The sequence below is a fragment of the Drosophila rhopaloa genome, unplaced genomic scaffold, assembly GCF_018152115.1.
Source record: "Drosophila rhopaloa isolate 14029-0021.01 unplaced genomic scaffold, ASM1815211v1 contig_167, whole genome shotgun sequence".
Classification (NCBI taxonomy): domain Eukaryota; kingdom Metazoa; phylum Arthropoda; class Insecta; order Diptera; family Drosophilidae; genus Drosophila; species Drosophila rhopaloa.
The window spans coordinates 2,937,485-2,953,852 of NW_025335047.1; the positions used below are offsets into that span (position 1 = coordinate 2,937,485).

Below are 16,368 nucleotides of genomic sequence, written 5' to 3' on the forward strand. Positions count from 1 at the left end.
CTCTACTATGAGTGGTGGGTAACTCTGCTATCACTGTATTTCAAACATTGGTAGCAATCGATATTTTTATATATTTTTAAAAATAGTGCTGTATGTTAATATCAAAAAAATGGAGTGGTAACTAGAAAAACTGGAGTGAAATCGTTATCAGTGCCCAAAAACTCGAGCGGAATATTTTACAGTGAGCGGGTACTAACAGATTGCGCGCAAATGTTGGAGTAAAATCGTTAACAGTGCGCAAGAAGTGGAGTGAGATTTACAATAACCTTTAGAGATGGGAAAACATCGGTTGTACCCGCCCAAACATCGATATCAGCGATATTTTGAAAAAATCAATGACATCGATGTTCCTCCACCTCTAGCGCGTATTGTATTTGTTTTGTCGCGAAATGAACTCAGAAATCAAATAGTCGCAGTATCTGTGGGTAAACAAAGTGATAAAGCGTGAAATGTGTCAGCTGGTGGGCGAAGAAGCTGCCGAGAAACTGTTTTAGTCAAGGTGCGCCAAATCGGAGAATCTGCCTGTGTGCGTGGGAGTGTATAGTCGCTGCCTCTTCCAATTGGAATTGTTCTTTTTTGGCGTGACAATTAAACGGAGAATGTTTACTTAATATATACGTTTACCTTATCTAGAAGCGAAGTGTATGTGTGTGCATTAAAGATTTGAATGGTAAAATGGTGTGCCTATAGTTCCACTGCGAATTTCCGTTTTCCTGCAGATTCCTTTTACAGGAAAAATCAATAAAAGGCCCAATCAGAAGGCGGCTGCGCCTGAGTGTGGGTGTGCGGAGTGCGTGGGTGTTAGTGCTCCTTTATCGAGCCCACATAGTGCGTTTTCCTTTTCGTTATTTTCAAACTGCTGCAAGTGATTGTGGCACGCCTAATTGATAACTATTTTCGACCACTTCCATTTCACCGCAGCATAATTAATCACCGCATTTCGGCTGGCTGGGCCATTAAGGAAAATACAATAATATCTGCACGCTCGATTGTTTTACATGCCTATGAACATTACAAAAACTCACAACACAGTTCCTCACTGCATGCGCTCGTATTTAGTTTCCCTTTTACTTTTCTACAATTTACATAATCATCATCTCGCGGCGGCAAAGACATAAAAGCAACAAAACAACGAAATAAAACAACTCAAAACGAAGTGGCGTTCATTAAACCAACTCATAAATGCACATACAAAAATCGTATGTATGAATATCAGTAGTTGAGCTATGTGTAGTGTTGTTATTTATATATTTTTGCGCATTTTCCCCTGTGTGTCTGTTTAATGGCTTTTGGTTCCATCATCATCATCGGCTTTTCCTCCCCCTCTTTCCCAAAATCTTCAATTCTCCCTTCTTTGATAATTCTGCCGCGCGGTTATTCAGTATGCAAAATGTGTGCCAAGCCAAAAAGCACCACAGTGGGTGGAATTCGAGGATTGGGGGGCAAAATCGCTGAACTACTTGAGGGGGTTTCAAGTGCAGGGTCATTGGATATTTCTGCGTTGCTAAAGTAATTTATTTTAGATGTCCCGTACAATTTTATGATTTGTTCTTATAGGGGAGGGTAGAATGAAAACAACCCCGAAAACCTTTCAAGTACTTCTAAGTACATTTTTTATTTAGCTTACAGGTCAATAGTCAACGTCTTGGATCGATAGTTTCGAATTTGGACAATAGGTGGCTTTCACTACAATTCCTCTATACCGTTTACTTTCCAAAAAAATGTAACACCTAAGAAAACATAGAAACTATTGCAGTTTAAATGATGAATTTATACTTGTTCATAAAAAAAACATTTTAAAAAATCTCAGCTCTGATTTTGTCTTTATATATGATTAACCCAAAAAAGGGAAAGTGTTTTCCCAAATACGATAAATTAAATCATCAAAATACAAATATGTTTTTGCTTCATTTTTATGAAGATTACTATAAATGGAATTGCTCACATCTTGCTTCAATTATTCAAATTGCCAGTTTTAATACACTTCATATTAATCGCTATCTCTATAATTTTAAAAACAATAGTAAGCACTTAAATATTTAATTGTTTGTTACAATTTGCAGATTCCCTTTTCAAAAACTGATGGCCCACTCATAACAGTTATTCTCGGCAATTTTAAATGTTTTGTCAAAGCGTGGGATACTTTTAAATATCGCCTGCTATTAAGCAATTCAATTTAATTTGCAAATACTGTTGACTCAAACCGTTTAGTTTTGAATTGTGTCCATTGTGCGCTGAATCCCTTATGTGTTCTGGTGGCCGGTTAATGACACGAGGAGTCGTCTCTTGGGGGGACTTTGAAGCTCTTGGCTAGACAAGTGACGCATATTTTCGCATTCTTTGTGGTACTTGTATATATAGGATCTACATATATGCTGGCTGATTTGTCTAATTCGCTGATCGTTGATTCATCGCATTGCTCGTCTTTTTTAAATTCTTTCGTCTTGAGGGAACAGATATCGGAGGCACATGTAAAACTCTTGCTAAATGTTAATCAGCGCAACGCCTTATCAAGGGACTGATAGGGACAGTCATATATATTTTGGGTTAAGGCCTCAACAAACAATCAATCGACGTTGATGAATGATTGGACACTGTTGGCCAGTCCGGCATTCCATTCGAATTTCGAATGGATTGGATGCATGCATTTCCGCTGTTACACAAGCGATTTGCATTTCGCAGCCACTCAAATTGCGGTTACCACTTTTTTTTGCTCGCTGTTTCTCTCTTTATGTTGGTCGCAATTAAAATTTGATTAATTTGCCAATTGGAGCTTGAACAAGTTGACTTGTGGGGAGCGAGAACTGGTACACGACCCGGGTCATTCCCAATCCAAATCCACTTCAGATCTCTGTCTTGTATTGTTTACACAGAGAAAAAATAACACTTTTACATCGTTGTTTTAATTTAAGAAGTTTCTTATTTCCATTAAAATTTTATAGCAGTCGTTTGCTCAGTGCTTAAGTTTATGTACTTTACAAATTTAATTGATTTAACTGGCTCACAGTTTCGTTAATGTGTGTGCAGGACATTAAAATGTTCAATATTAATAGTACGATACAATTATTTTAATGATATTTCTATTAAGAGCCGAACTGTTTAAAGGTTGAAAAATCTAATTAAATATCATAAAGTCTAGAGTTTATGGCCGCTTTCCGCCCTTATTTCCCCCGGTGTGCATACATATTTATGTTCGTTTGTCCATGCTCAATTTTACGCTACGATAACAACTAAAAAAAAGAAGTGCAGCACCAAATTGCATTTGCACATAATTCAACGGTAGCTCAAATGAGAAATATGTCTTGTACTCGTATTGTGTGTGTAGCAACAACAATAACAGCAGTACTATATCTGCTGAAAACGCATCTGTATCTTTTTCATGCACTGGAAATTCCGCAAAGACGACGCCGTGTGCCGCTAACTTTCTAAAAGATGCAGCGCCAGCTAATCATGATAATGATTAAGCTGATTATTTGCTATTGTTTGTGGCACTACCAGAAAGTTGGCCGATGATTAAGTTACAGTGCGATAGAGCAGACAATCAAAAGAAACTGCCACAATAGACGAATTCTTCAAAAAGACTAGAACATTGTGCATCTGCTCAGAAAGTAGGGGTTAACAAGTGCCTTAATGAACAATTAAAAGTAATTAAGTGTGATTATCATTAAAATCAATCGATCGATAATTATAATCAATACTCTCGGTTTCATTTTTTATGGAGGAGTAATATAAGGAACCTGAGACCATTCTTTTAAATTTTGTAAAATGACTTCACCTTCTCCAGATAACATTTATCGTGGTAGGATCATCGTATCATTAGGCTGACATAGTTACCATCGATCATAAAACAAGTCATATGGTCGTGATGAGTAAAGTTTAGGCGCTACAATAGACAACTGTCACAGTAGGCCCTTGGTTTTACTAATTTGAACCCAAATATCCTGATGTCTTTAAAAACCGACAAAAACAAAATGTTGATATATCATAAAAGACTTTCCGAAAAAAAAATAATTGTTTATCAATTGAGAAAAGCGAACCAATTGTTTAAAGCAATTAAAAAAGTAATGAAATTGAAAGTGGCTTACCAACTTTTTACTTTCGAAGCTAAATATATTTATCTTATTGTAATTCTTTTGTAAGCACCTCAAACTTATCTCCGCCTTATCCGGTTGCATTTTTGAGCGCTGCCCACACCTGATATTTGATAAATGTATCCATGCAGCCAGGCAATTCGTCTCTATTTCAGTTTAGCTCAGCGGATTACTACAGGCATTGGCGGCTAGAGAGGCGTCGCGTCTATAATTAGCCCACGCCCTGGTCCGGCACTAAATTTATAGCAACTATATAGTCTCAATTGCGCCTCTTACTTAGTTTTCCCTGTCTCCCCTCCTCGCAGGCCATGGATCATTGACTGTTGACACTCTGGACATCTGAAATCCCCAATCCCCGCCAGGCCATGTTGGAGCCAACGCTGACGCCCGATCTGGAGGAGGGCATCGCCGGGCTCAGTCTAGACGATGTGGACGTGGACTCGGTGCCGGAGCGCAAGCCGCACTTCCTGGACTACGATGCAGTGCCTCCGCCGGACTACGAGGATGGCTTCGGGGCCAGCTCCGGAGAGCAACTGAAGATGGACAAGAAGTACGAGCGCGATGGCGAAGTCAGCGACTATGAGCTGGCCGCCAGTGGCTACACGAAGAAGGAGTTCACCCAGGACGACAACACCCTGCACTTCACCCAGAGTGGAGCAGGATTAGTATCTGGGGCCGTGGGCAAGAAGCCGACGACCAAGCATTTCCTGGACGAGAACCCCATTCCGCCGGACTATATGCTGGCCCAGGAGCTCCGCGAAATGAGGGAGCACCGCAGCCTGGATAGAAACTTTGAGCGGCAGTCGGCTCAGCAGCAGCAGCTAGAGGAATTGCCCACCAGGAACGGAGGCGGATCTCCAGCCAGCGCAGGTCGCCCCTCTCGCAGCAAGGAACCATCTTACACGCTCTCCCGGTTCCTGGATGGGGATTCGCCTGCTCCTGCTCCGAGGTTGCCCAAAGGTGCAGCCTGGACCACAAGCTTTGATGAGCGGTACAGCTCTTCGGCAGTGGACGCCACATTGGGTTCCAAGGTGGAGTGTGTGTATTCACTGCTCTCCATGCTGGGCTCCAACGATCCGCTAGAGATGGCCAAGAAGTTCTTGGAGCTATCGGGAAATGCTCAAAGCTGCGCCACCCTAAGACGATCAGGCTGCATGCCCCTCCTTGTGCAGATGATGCACGCCCCGGACAACGACCAGGAGGTGAGGAAGTGTGCCGGACAGGCACTGCACAATGTGGTGCACAGTCACCCGGACGAGAAAGCCGGAAGGCGGGAAGCCAAGGTGTTGCGTCTGCTTGACCAGATCGTGGACTACTGCTCCTTCCTAAAGACGCTGCTCCAGAGCGGCGGAGAGGCCATTGCCGACGACTCCGATCGCCATCCGCTGGCCGCGATCTCATCGCTGATGAAGGTTAGCTTCGACGAGGAGCACCGGCATGCCATGTGCGAGCTGGGCGCGCTGCATGCGATCCCCAACCTGGTGCATCTGGATCACGCTGTCCACGGACCAAAGCCGGAGGATCAGTGCTGCAACTCACTCCGGAGATATGCCTTGATGGCTCTGACTAATTTGACCTTTGGGGATGAGAACAACAAGGCGCTGCTGTGCGGACAGAAGCAGTTTATGGAGGCCCTGGTGGCCCAACTGGACTCAGCTCCAGACGATCTGCTACAGGTGACGGCCAGCGTGCTGCGCAATCTCTCTTGGCGGGCGGACAGCAACATGAAGGCGGTGCTGAATGAGATTGGAACGGTGACGGCGCTGGCCTTGGCAGCCATGCGAAACAGGAGTGAGAACACCCTGAAGGCCATCCTTTCGGCCCTGTGGAACCTCTCGGCGCACTGCAGCACCAACAAGGCGGAATTCTGCGCGGTGGATGGAGCTTTGGCCTTCCTGGTTGGAATGCTGAGTTACGAGGGTCCCAGTAAAACGCTAAAGATCATCGAGAATGCGGGTGGCATCCTGCGGAATGTGTCCAGCCACATTGCGGTGTGTGAGCCGTATCGACAAATCCTACGCCAGCACAACTGTCTGGCCATTCTGCTGCAGCAACTGAAGTCCGAGAGCCTGACGGTGGTTAGCAACTCCTGTGGAACTCTGTGGAATCTGTCAGCTCGTTCGCCCGAGGATCAAAAGTTTCTGTGGGACAATGGAGCGGTGCCCATGTTGCGTTCGTTGATCCACTCCAAGCACGCCATGATCTCAGAGGGCAGCTCCTCGGCCTTGAAGAACCTATTGAACTTTCGACCTGCTGTCCAAAATCATCACCAGCTAGACCCCATTGCCCGTTCCATGGGCCTGAAGGCATTGCCCACTTTGGAGGCGCGAAAGGCCAAGGCACTGCAGCAGGAACTGGGTGAGCGGCACACAGCGGAGACGTGTGACAATCTCGACACGGGTGGCAAGCTGGCCAAGGAAAGGGCTTCCAGTTCATCCAGACGTCATCCGGCTGCGCCACGCCTAACACGCTCGGCAATGCTAACGAAGAGCGAGAGCAGGGATTCTGTTTACTCGGCCAAGTCGGACTGCGCTTACGATCACCTAATCCGTTCCGCATCAGCCTCGGATGCCCATCGCAAAGTGAAGCCCAAGATCACGGACTTCGATCTGGAAATGGAACAGGATGTAGAGGCAACCGAGGAACAGCCCATTGACTACTCGGTCAAGTACAGCGAGAGTGCCACCAAAACCTCGACATATCAGGAAACGGACCTCGATCAGCCCACAGACTTCAGCCTTCGCTATGCGGAGAACCAAATTGAATCCGACCTGGACATATCAGGATCAGCAGGGGCGCAGAAAAGTACCATTACCCCTCCTGCTGAAACAGTTCCAGTAAAATCAGAAGGCCAAGAGATCCTGCTGATTCTAGACGACAGTGTCAAATGCTATCAAACCGAGGATACCCCCTATGTTATATCCAATGCAGCTTCCGTAACGGACCTACGAGTCACTGCTAAAACTGAAGCAGATGTGAAACCGGAAGCTAGGGAGGTGGCTTCCAAGGAAGGGGCTCCCAAGAAGCTGCCCAAGCTATCGCAGTGCGGATCTGGTTCGTATACTCCAGAGAAACCCATTAATTACTGCGAGGAGGGAACACCCGGTTACTTTAGTCGATACGATTCCCTTAGTAGCTTGGATGAGTCCGGTAAAGCTAACCAGGCAACTGTGGGAAACGAAGCTGAAATCAAACCCAAATCAGAAAAGCAGGAGGATCAGGAAGCCCAACCAACAGAGCAGGTCCTGGTCAAACCCCCCACCCAGGCTAATTCGGCGTTGGAAACCCCTCTAATGTTTTCCCGTCGCAGTTCCATGGATTCCCTAGTCCACGATCCGGATGTTGATGTGGCCAACTGCGATGACAAGAGCTCGGTGGTTAGTGACTTTAGTCGCCTGGCCAGCGGGGTGATTTCCCCATCCGAGATTCCGGATTCCCCCACGCAAAGCATGCCACAATCGCCGAGGCGAAACAGTGTGGCTGGGTCGGGACCCAATGTGGATTCGCCACCAGCTGCAATCCCGGCCAGCCTGCAACCATTGCGTAGCGTCTTCGAGGATGATTTAAGCAGCTTCAACGTAGAGCATACACCTGCTCAGTTCTCCACGGCCACCAGTTTGAGCAACCTGAGCATAGTGGATGACGAAAAAGCGCCAGCTAGTGTGGCAGAGGAAGACAACGAAGATGAGCTGCTCTTGGCCAACTGCATCAACATGGGCATGCAACGCAAGCCAACTGAGGTGGCGAAGTCGGCAGTTGTTAACACAGAAGTGGACGTGGCTGAGGAGACCATTCGTAGCTATTGCACCGAGGATACGCCGGCTTTGCTATCGAAGGTGGCCAGTAACACCAATCTTTCAGCCATCTCTATGAGCTCCATTGACCCCAAGGACGCACTGGCTGGCCAGGCACAGATCTACGCGCACCACCTATCTGACGATGTATCCTCAAACGCCTCGGACTGCGGCGGAGCAGCTGGTGTCCTGCTGCAGCAGTGTATCCGGGATGGCATGCAGAAGCCCCTGTCCGAAGCAGCTTCAGATCCCATTGCCATGCTTAGAAGAGGTGGTAACCTTTTGCCCGGCTACCTGCCCTCCGCCGATGAGATGAACAAGTTCTTGGTGGAGGACAGCCCCTGCAACTTCTCTGTGGTCTCCGGCCTTTCAAATCTCACCGTGGGTTCCAGTCTCGTTGGACCAGCCGTGCAGCTCAAGGAGACCGTGTCGTGAGTAGTGATCCCATACTTTGTTTAACTTTTGCACTAAGTCAATGGATTATTAATTGCATTATTTTCAACAACCAAATTATATAATATTTATTTGTTTCTGATCTCGAAGTATTGGTCTGAACACAATCATTCAGAAGTATGCCAAAATCGAATATCTGTAAGAAAAGTTATGGGCTCAGAAGTTCGGATTTTAGGTCATTTTTCTGCAAAGCCATTTTCGAAAATTTGGAAAGGGGTAACACTGTCAAAATGACGAAAAATCGACTCCAAAATACAAACCAAGCTGAGAACACAGTTTTTTAGAGGATTACACCACAATCATTTAGAGGTATGACACTTTGAAATCGGATGTCTGTAAGAAAAGTTATGGGCTGAGAAGTGCAGGTTTTAGGACACTTTTCTGCAAAGCCATTTTTCGAAAATTTGGAAACGGGTAACACTGTCAAAATGACGAAAAATCGAACCAAAAATACAAACCAAGCTGAGAACACAATTTTTTAGAGGATTAAACCACAATCATTTAGATGTATGCCACTTTGAAATCGGATGTCTGTAACAAAAGTTATGGGCTGAGAAATACAGGATTTAGGTCATGTTTCAGCAAAGCCATTTTTCGAAAATTTGGAAAGGGGAACACTATAAAAATGACGAAAAATCAACCCAAAAATACAAACCAAACTGATAACACAGTTTTTTAGAGAATTGAACCACAATCATTTAGATGTATGCCATTTTGAAATCGGATGTCTGTAAGAAAAGTTATGGGCTGAGAAGTGCAGGTTTTAGGTCATTTTTCTGCAAGGCCATTTTTCGAAAATTTGGATAGGGATTTGTCAAAATGACGAAAAATCGACCCCAAAATACAAACCAAACTGATAACACAGTTTTTTAGAGAATTGAACCACAATCATTTAGATGTATGCCATTTTGAAATCGGATGTCTGTAAGAAAAGTTATGGGCTGAGAAGTGCAGGTTTTAGGTCATTTTTCTGCAAGGCCATTTTTCGAAAATTTGGAAAGGGGTAACACTGTCAAAATGATGAAAAATCGGCCCCAAAATACAAACCAAGCTGAGAACACAGTTTTTTAGATGATTAAACCACAATCATTTAGAAGTATGCATCCTTGAAATCGGATGTCTGTAAGTTATGGACTGAGAACTGCAGGTTTTAGGTCATTTTTCTGCAAAGCCATTTTTTGAAAATTTGGAAAGGGGTAACACTATAAAAATGACGAAAAATCAACCCCAAAATACAAACCAAGCTGAGAATACAGCTTTTTAGAGGATTAAACCACAATCATTTAGAAGTATGCCACTTTGAAATCGGATGTCTGTAAGAAAAGTTATGGCCTGAGACGTACAGGTTTTTGGACACTTTGGTGGGTTACATGCTAAAAATGACAAAAAATCGACTCAAAATTATAATTAACAACCTCTGCAAGCGTATATAAAGAAATAGTAGGCTTTTATTAAATTAGTGATTTTATTTTAATAGCCTTTTTAAAATGTCAGATTTTATATTAACATCAAGTGGGCTATATCAGGAAGTTACGATAATAAGTCTGACTATATAATGTTTTGCTTTAACGTGAAATGGTGGTCTAAGTTAGAAAAGTGCATTCAAATTAGAGATAAACTATATTTATTTATTATATTTACCCTTAGAACCAGTTTGGATCCAAAACGCAGAATTGACCCAAAGCCCGCTGGACAAGACCAAGTCCGAAGACCGCCGCATTGGCAAGATGATTCGCTGAGTTCTCTATCCATTGACTCGGAGGATGATACCAATTTACTGAGTCAGGTAATCAGTAACATTAACCCAAAATTCAACGAATTTCAAAAGATTTATTTTATATTCTAGGCTATTGCCGCTGGCTGCAATAGACCGAAATCGAATCTTGGCTTCAGCTCGAACGGCAAGCGCTCCAGCTCGCTGAGCTCCTCGCAGCCGATAGCCATCAATGCGGCCACCTCGGCCAGTTCTCTGAATTCAGCGATGACAGTCCGCAAGAACCAGCAGCAGGAGTCGTACAGCTCCGTGGACTCCAGCGACTCCAACGACAACCAGTCCAAGTCGCTCTTCGAACTGTGCATTCTGAAGGGAATGTACAAGTCCGCGGAACCCGGAGCTAGAGCCCAGCAGCTGCAGGAGCAACCGATTGTTGGAGCATCCTCCACCCAGTCAAATCCCAATCTGAAGCAGTTCGATTCGTTGCCGGTGCAGCTGCCATCTGGTGGACAGCCCAAGCGGCAGCGTCATCACCATCACCACCATCATCACAGGGAGCGGGAGCGAGAGCGCAAGGACGAGAAGTTGCTGCAGGAGTGCATCAATACGGGCATCTCCAAGAAGATCAACACCGTGCCAAAAAACGTCCTGGCTACGTCTGCGGCTGCATTGGAACCGTGTCACCCAATGGCAGCTACTACATCAGCAAGTGCCCACAGCACAGCAGCTCCAGACGTAGAGCAGAAAGCGCACGCCACCAGCAATCCGCACCAGCAGTCGTCCCCGCACCCGAGCACCCTCATCCTCCTGAATCCTATCGGCGCCATCGCCACCGTCACCGACACAGCAAGAAGTCTAGCAGCTCCAGATCGAGGGAGCGGGAACGCGAATCAGAACGGTCTCGAGACCGCTATTGGGTCTAAGGACATGGACTCGGAAGATCGCTCTAGTGATGAGTCAAACCAGTCCTTCATAATGGAGACCATGGTCAGGTTGGACACTGCGCCCGACGAAACTTGCATCTCTGGTGCAAGCGAGAAGCACAAGGATCCAGACCTAATGCTCAAGTCAGTGGAGAGACTGACCATGGAGTTCGTCACCTCGGCGGAGCAGTTGCGCAGTAGCAGCAACAATCATAGCAGCAGCAACAGCCACAAGAACACGACCAGTAGCAACAACACCTGGAACGAGCACACCTGTCCTAATGACGTGAGCTTCCCCAGTGTCAGTCAAACGGCTCCGGTTTTGGCCTCCTTGAGTTTGGATGAGGATGTCACAGAGGCGAGGTCCCTGCATGAGCTGAAAGAGATTACGCCCACAAATGAACAGCAGCCGGCATCGCTAGAAGGCGAAACCGAAACTTTGGTCAATGGACATGCCGAGAGCTACTCGGGATCTTCATCTGGAGGACTGAACTTCCAGCTGGGTGGACAGGTGCAGAACGCTGGCGTTAGACTGGAGCCCCAAAGGCTGCTGTTCAATGGAACCAGTGCCTCCATGATGACCAACTCCACAATGATTGCGTTCGAGGCGCGGGCTTTGGCGGAAAATCTCCTCCAGCCCGCTGCCAGCGATGAGGACAACACGGAGATGACCTTCAGTATGAACAGTTTGGACCTGGACAATGTGCGTCCGCCGTCGGGAATGGAATCGCTCAACAGCTGCTATCAGGAGCACTCCCAGCCGAGTTCGCTGCGCCAGCAGTTGCCCAGCAAAAGTCCCAGATTTGCGCGGAAAATGTTCCCAGCCAATTTGGTGGCTCGACGAGCACTGGGTCACTTGGCTGGCAGTGCGGAGAGCGTCAACTCCAGCTGCAACCTGCTGGACAACATTAAGCCGCCCTCGCTGATGGACGAGCTGCTGGACTCCATGATTAGTGTGGACAGCATCCAATCGGAGGTGGCCGATGGCGAGCAGGACTGCAGCATGGCCACCACTATTTCGGTGTCCAACTACGAGACGGCCGCTTGCGATGATCAGACCCTGACCGTCCTCCAGAGTTGCTTCGACGAAGACGAAGATGCCACGATGAATGACTACAGCTCTGCGGAGTCCACGCCCAAGCAAGGATCTACTCCCTCCCCGAATCGTCGCTCCCTCACTCCGAAACAGAAGAGACGCCTGAGCAAGGATCGCTACAAGACCTACACCATAGCGACCAGTTGCGAGATGGAATCACTAGAGGTCAATGAAACCCTGCAGATAGAGATTGTGGAGACGGCTGTTCCATTAGCCACGCCTTCGCCGCGCGCCAACGGCCGGAGGAGGGGCAGTGCCGAGCGATACAAGACCCAGTTGATTGAGTGCCCTCGGGCTTTGATTCAACCCCAACCCGATGATTGCCCCAGCGAACAGCTCTCCTCTATTCGAGCAATGATGCAACAGTTTACTTACATTACAGACATTAACATTGGGCAGGGTCAGGAGAGTTGTGAAGTGGCGGATCCTGCTGGAGAGTTGGAGGAATCTCCGGAGTGCGATCAGAACTCGGAGACGGAGTCCTGCGACGGCCAGGAGCCAGCGCAGCTTCCTCCTCCTCCGCCCATGGTGGAGCTCAAATCTCCTGCGACTAAGCCCACAACTTTGGAGCCCGCGACGGCCGTAAAACTCGTTCGGGGCCGCAAGAAACCAGCCTATGTCTCACCTTACAGCATGCAGAGTCAACGGAATGGCAACAATGCCGCCACGGCCAAAAAGAAAACACTATCGCCGACGATTGCTAAACGCAGTTTGGTGCCCAATGGAGCGGGAGCTAGGCTACCAGCCAAAAAGAAGCCAACTCAGCCACCAGAACCCGCTCGCTTGGAACGGCAGGGAACATTTGTCAAGGACGAGCCCACGAACTCCAATGTGCAGGTGCCCGTGGTGGAAGCCAAACCGGCTCAAACCAGTCCCGGCCATCGCGCCTCGAAGCTGCCCACAAAGAAAGCAACGGCGGGCGGAGATTCACCATCGAAGGCTGGCTCTCCAAAGAGGATTGCCCTGGCTCCAGTGCGTAGGGTGACGCCACAAAGAGCCAATACCAGTCTGCGCTTGGCAGGAGCCAAATCCACGGCTGCATCGCGTTCGGTTTCCACACGGGTGTCGGCCACAACGCCGCCATCCCGCAGCAATTCCAACCTGAATGGAAGCAGTGCAGCCGCCGCAGCGGCGGCTAAGATCAACCAGGCCCAGAGTCGCATTGCCAACATCTGGAAGAGAGTGGACGAGGCGAAGACCAAGCAATCGTCATCCAACCTTAAGTCGCAGACAACCAAATCTTCCAATACGCTCAACGGAAATGCAGCCAAGCCGGCGCTCCTGCGCAGCTCGACTTTTGATAATACCCCCAATCCCGCGGCATCAGCAGGAGGAGGATCAGTGGGAGTCAAATCCAAGTTGCCAGTGGTGGGAGCGCGGAAATAAAAGGTGTTTTAGTCAGGAGTCATAATCACAAATTAGCCAAGTCAACGCGATTTCGAAAAGAGGAGACTGGAACAGGAACAGGACTGTATTTGACACGCATTTTTTTGGAACAGAAGACGCACAGGTCCACTTCCACAAGCAGAGCTAGAGTCAGAGGTAAAATCAAAGAGTTTTTAGGCTAGGAGGCAATATACACTATGTAATCAATATACTACTCTCCTTTTACTTTATACGTATACGTAGTCCCTAAACTTTGTAAGCAACCAGTCTAGCATAGAGTTAGCGCAAACTCCTAGAAACTTCAACTTATCCAAGTCACAGTCGGAGAAGGAGCCCTTCGGCTCCCGATCGTGTGTAGCCAAATTTATTGCATATATACACTAGATCAGGCCTTTCAACATGTGTACAACTCTCTTATATATACAAAATGTATACCGGCATATATGTAATTGATATATATTCGATTTGACGCATTAATTAGAAAGGGTTCACCAAGTCCAATATGTATTTTCATTTTACTTTCACACTTAGTTAGAAAGCGTTGCCACAAAACGGGGCAACTACTTAAATCAATTGAAGTCGTTTAATTGCACATCTGTTTTACGTAACAGACCCGAGGTGAAATTCTGTTGGGATTATATTTTCTAAGTTTAATACGCCCCTAGCTTCCTTATGCAAAAACCAAATATTTCGAAGAGAGAAGAAAACCACTTTTTGTAGTCACAGCTTTTTAAGTATTCTTTTATATAATTTAGCATACGTAAGGGCAAACGTTTTAGAACACAGCTTTTGTATTAAGCCAATCATTTGCGAGTTAGTTTTTACCGATTCAACGCGATTTAAATTTTTAATATTAATAAATCGAAATATGCTTTTTGTCAGCAATTAAAAAATAAAAGAAATGTGAAATTTATTCTGCAGTTTATTTGACCCCTTATTTATAATGGAATATTTTTACCAAAGCAAGATGGAAAATCACATAAACTTTATAAAACATTTTGAGGTTTATATCTAGTTTGGTGATTCATAGCCCGAACTTATAAATTTTATTAAGTTTTAAAAGTCAGAAAATAAAATTAAATGTATCTTTTGAATCTGCAACATTTGTTGGTAAAACGTCAAATGAGAGTTAGTAATTTCGCCTTAAATGCTTTGCTTGTTTATAACATCCTGGTGGAGGAGACGCAATGGCGGATGCACCGGAGGACCAGGTCCCCAAGACGTTGCCTGGTGATAACCAGAACGAGCACGAACCCTGGTACTCCACGCTCATTCAAATCGGAATTCCGTTTTTCCTGGCCGGACTGGGAACGATAACGGCTGGACTGATGCTGGGCAACGTGCAGGATTGGTCAGTGTACCGGGAAGTGAACGAGCTCTTCGTCCTGGTATCGGTGCTATGTGGTCTGAAGGGGAATCTGGACATGTGCGTGGCCTCAAGGATTTCCACCCACTCGAATCTGGGGAACCTTTCCAACCGAAGAGCTCTTTTGCAGATCATCATTGGCAACATGGCGCTGGTCCAACTGCAGGCCATCGTTTGTGCCGCTTTGCTGAGCTCCCTGACCGTCGGGATCAGCGCGGTAATCAAACATGACTTCAGCTACAAGGACTACTTCCTACTGACAGCTGCCGCCCTGATCACCTCCAGCACCTCCTGCTTCCTGTTGGACTCCATTGTAATGGTTGTCATACTGTTCTCGCAGCGCTACAGCTTCAACCCGGACTACATGGCCATACCGATAGTGGCCTCTTTGGGCGACGTGGTGACCATCAGTCTCCTTTCCTTTAGCGCCGCCCTCATGTACGAACTGTGCAAGGCGCACTTGTGGATCTGCATTTGCGTGATGGTCGGCTACCTGGCCGTGATGATGCCCATCTGGCTGGTGGTGGTGCTCCGGAATGCCTTTGTCCGACCCGTTCTGATGGTCAGTTGGATCCCGGTGATTGGAGCACTGTGCATCAGCCAGATCGCAGGATTTGTGCTCAGCTCGTCCGTGGAGGACTTCCGGGCATTCGCCATATTCTCACCCATCATCAACGGGATTGGGGGCAACCTGGTGTCCGTGCAGGCCAGTCACATGGGCAGCGTACTGTACAGGCGCTCCAGCCTGGGCCTCTTGCCCGAGGATTCGCGCATCCTGGAGTGGCCGCATCGGGTCTACCTGCGCGGCACCGTCTACTCCCGGGTGGCACGCATCCTGATCGCCATCTCTGTGCCGGGCAACGTGGTGCTCGTCATACTGGCCGATTATCTCTACATGTCCTATGTGTCCGTAAAGTGGGTCTTCGTGGTGGCCTTCGCGGTCACCAGTCTGCTGCAGCTGCTCGTCCTCTTGTGGCTGGCCCACGCCCTAGTGCATCTGCTGTGGCGACGCAAGATCGATCCGGACACAGCCGCGATTCCGTATCTGACCGCCGTGGGGGATGCACTGGGCACGGGCCTGCTAGCGGTCTTGTTTCACCTGCTCAGGTGGCAGGAGGAGGAGTACGAGCCCAGGGATCAACCGTGGCTGAAGATCAGCTACTGATAATGGGGAAAGTATTTTTTGTTATGAATCTAGAAATTAAAATGTTTAAAGTTAAACTATTCAGTTTTATTCGTGGCATTGATTTATACTAAACGGCTATAACGGTTCAAATTTTAAACTGATTCAGTAACGTATTCCCCTTACGTTGGTTATAACGTATAAAATATACTTACTAAAAATACCGAAATTACCACGACCAAAATAAATTAACTGATATAAATATATACTTAACCGGTTTACTTAATAATAATTAATAGTTTATATTAACTTATTTAGCTAAATAAAAAGCGAATAAATTTTCCGATACTTGGAGAGAATACAAAAATTTGTTTGCACCCGGCCAAACATCGATATCACCTATATTTTGACCACTTCGATGT

The 16,368-nt window shown here is 46.7% G+C and overlaps 2 protein-coding genes across 4 annotated transcripts; both read left to right on the forward strand.

Annotated features, from left to right (window-relative positions):
• Positions 1-357: 357 nt before the first annotated feature.
• Positions 358-14,370, forward strand: LOC108046788. 3 transcript variants are annotated; one of them, XM_017126672.2, is made up of 4 exons: positions 358-499; positions 4,397-8,316; positions 9,986-10,124; positions 10,185-14,370. In XM_017126672.2, exons 2-4 carry the CDS (start codon positions 4,457-4,459, stop codon positions 13,455-13,457), a joined length of 7,272 nt encoding a protein of 2,423 aa, XP_016982161.1. In that variant the 5' UTR covers positions 358-499; positions 4,397-4,456; the 3' UTR covers positions 13,458-14,370. The 3 variants fall into 3 exon arrangements, with proteins under 3 accessions (XP_016982161.1, XP_016982162.1, XP_016982163.1); XM_017126673.2 differs by having other exon boundaries at positions 361-425; XM_017126674.2 differs by lacking the exon at positions 358-499 and adding an exon at positions 535-642.
• Positions 14,371-14,644: 274 nt separating this feature from the next.
• Positions 14,645-15,988, forward strand: LOC108046774 (solute carrier family 41 member 1). Its single transcript, XM_017126651.2, has one exon. It carries the CDS (start codon positions 14,645-14,647, stop codon positions 15,986-15,988), a length of 1,344 nt encoding a protein of 447 aa, XP_016982140.1.
• Positions 15,989-16,368: the final 380 nt, after the last annotated feature.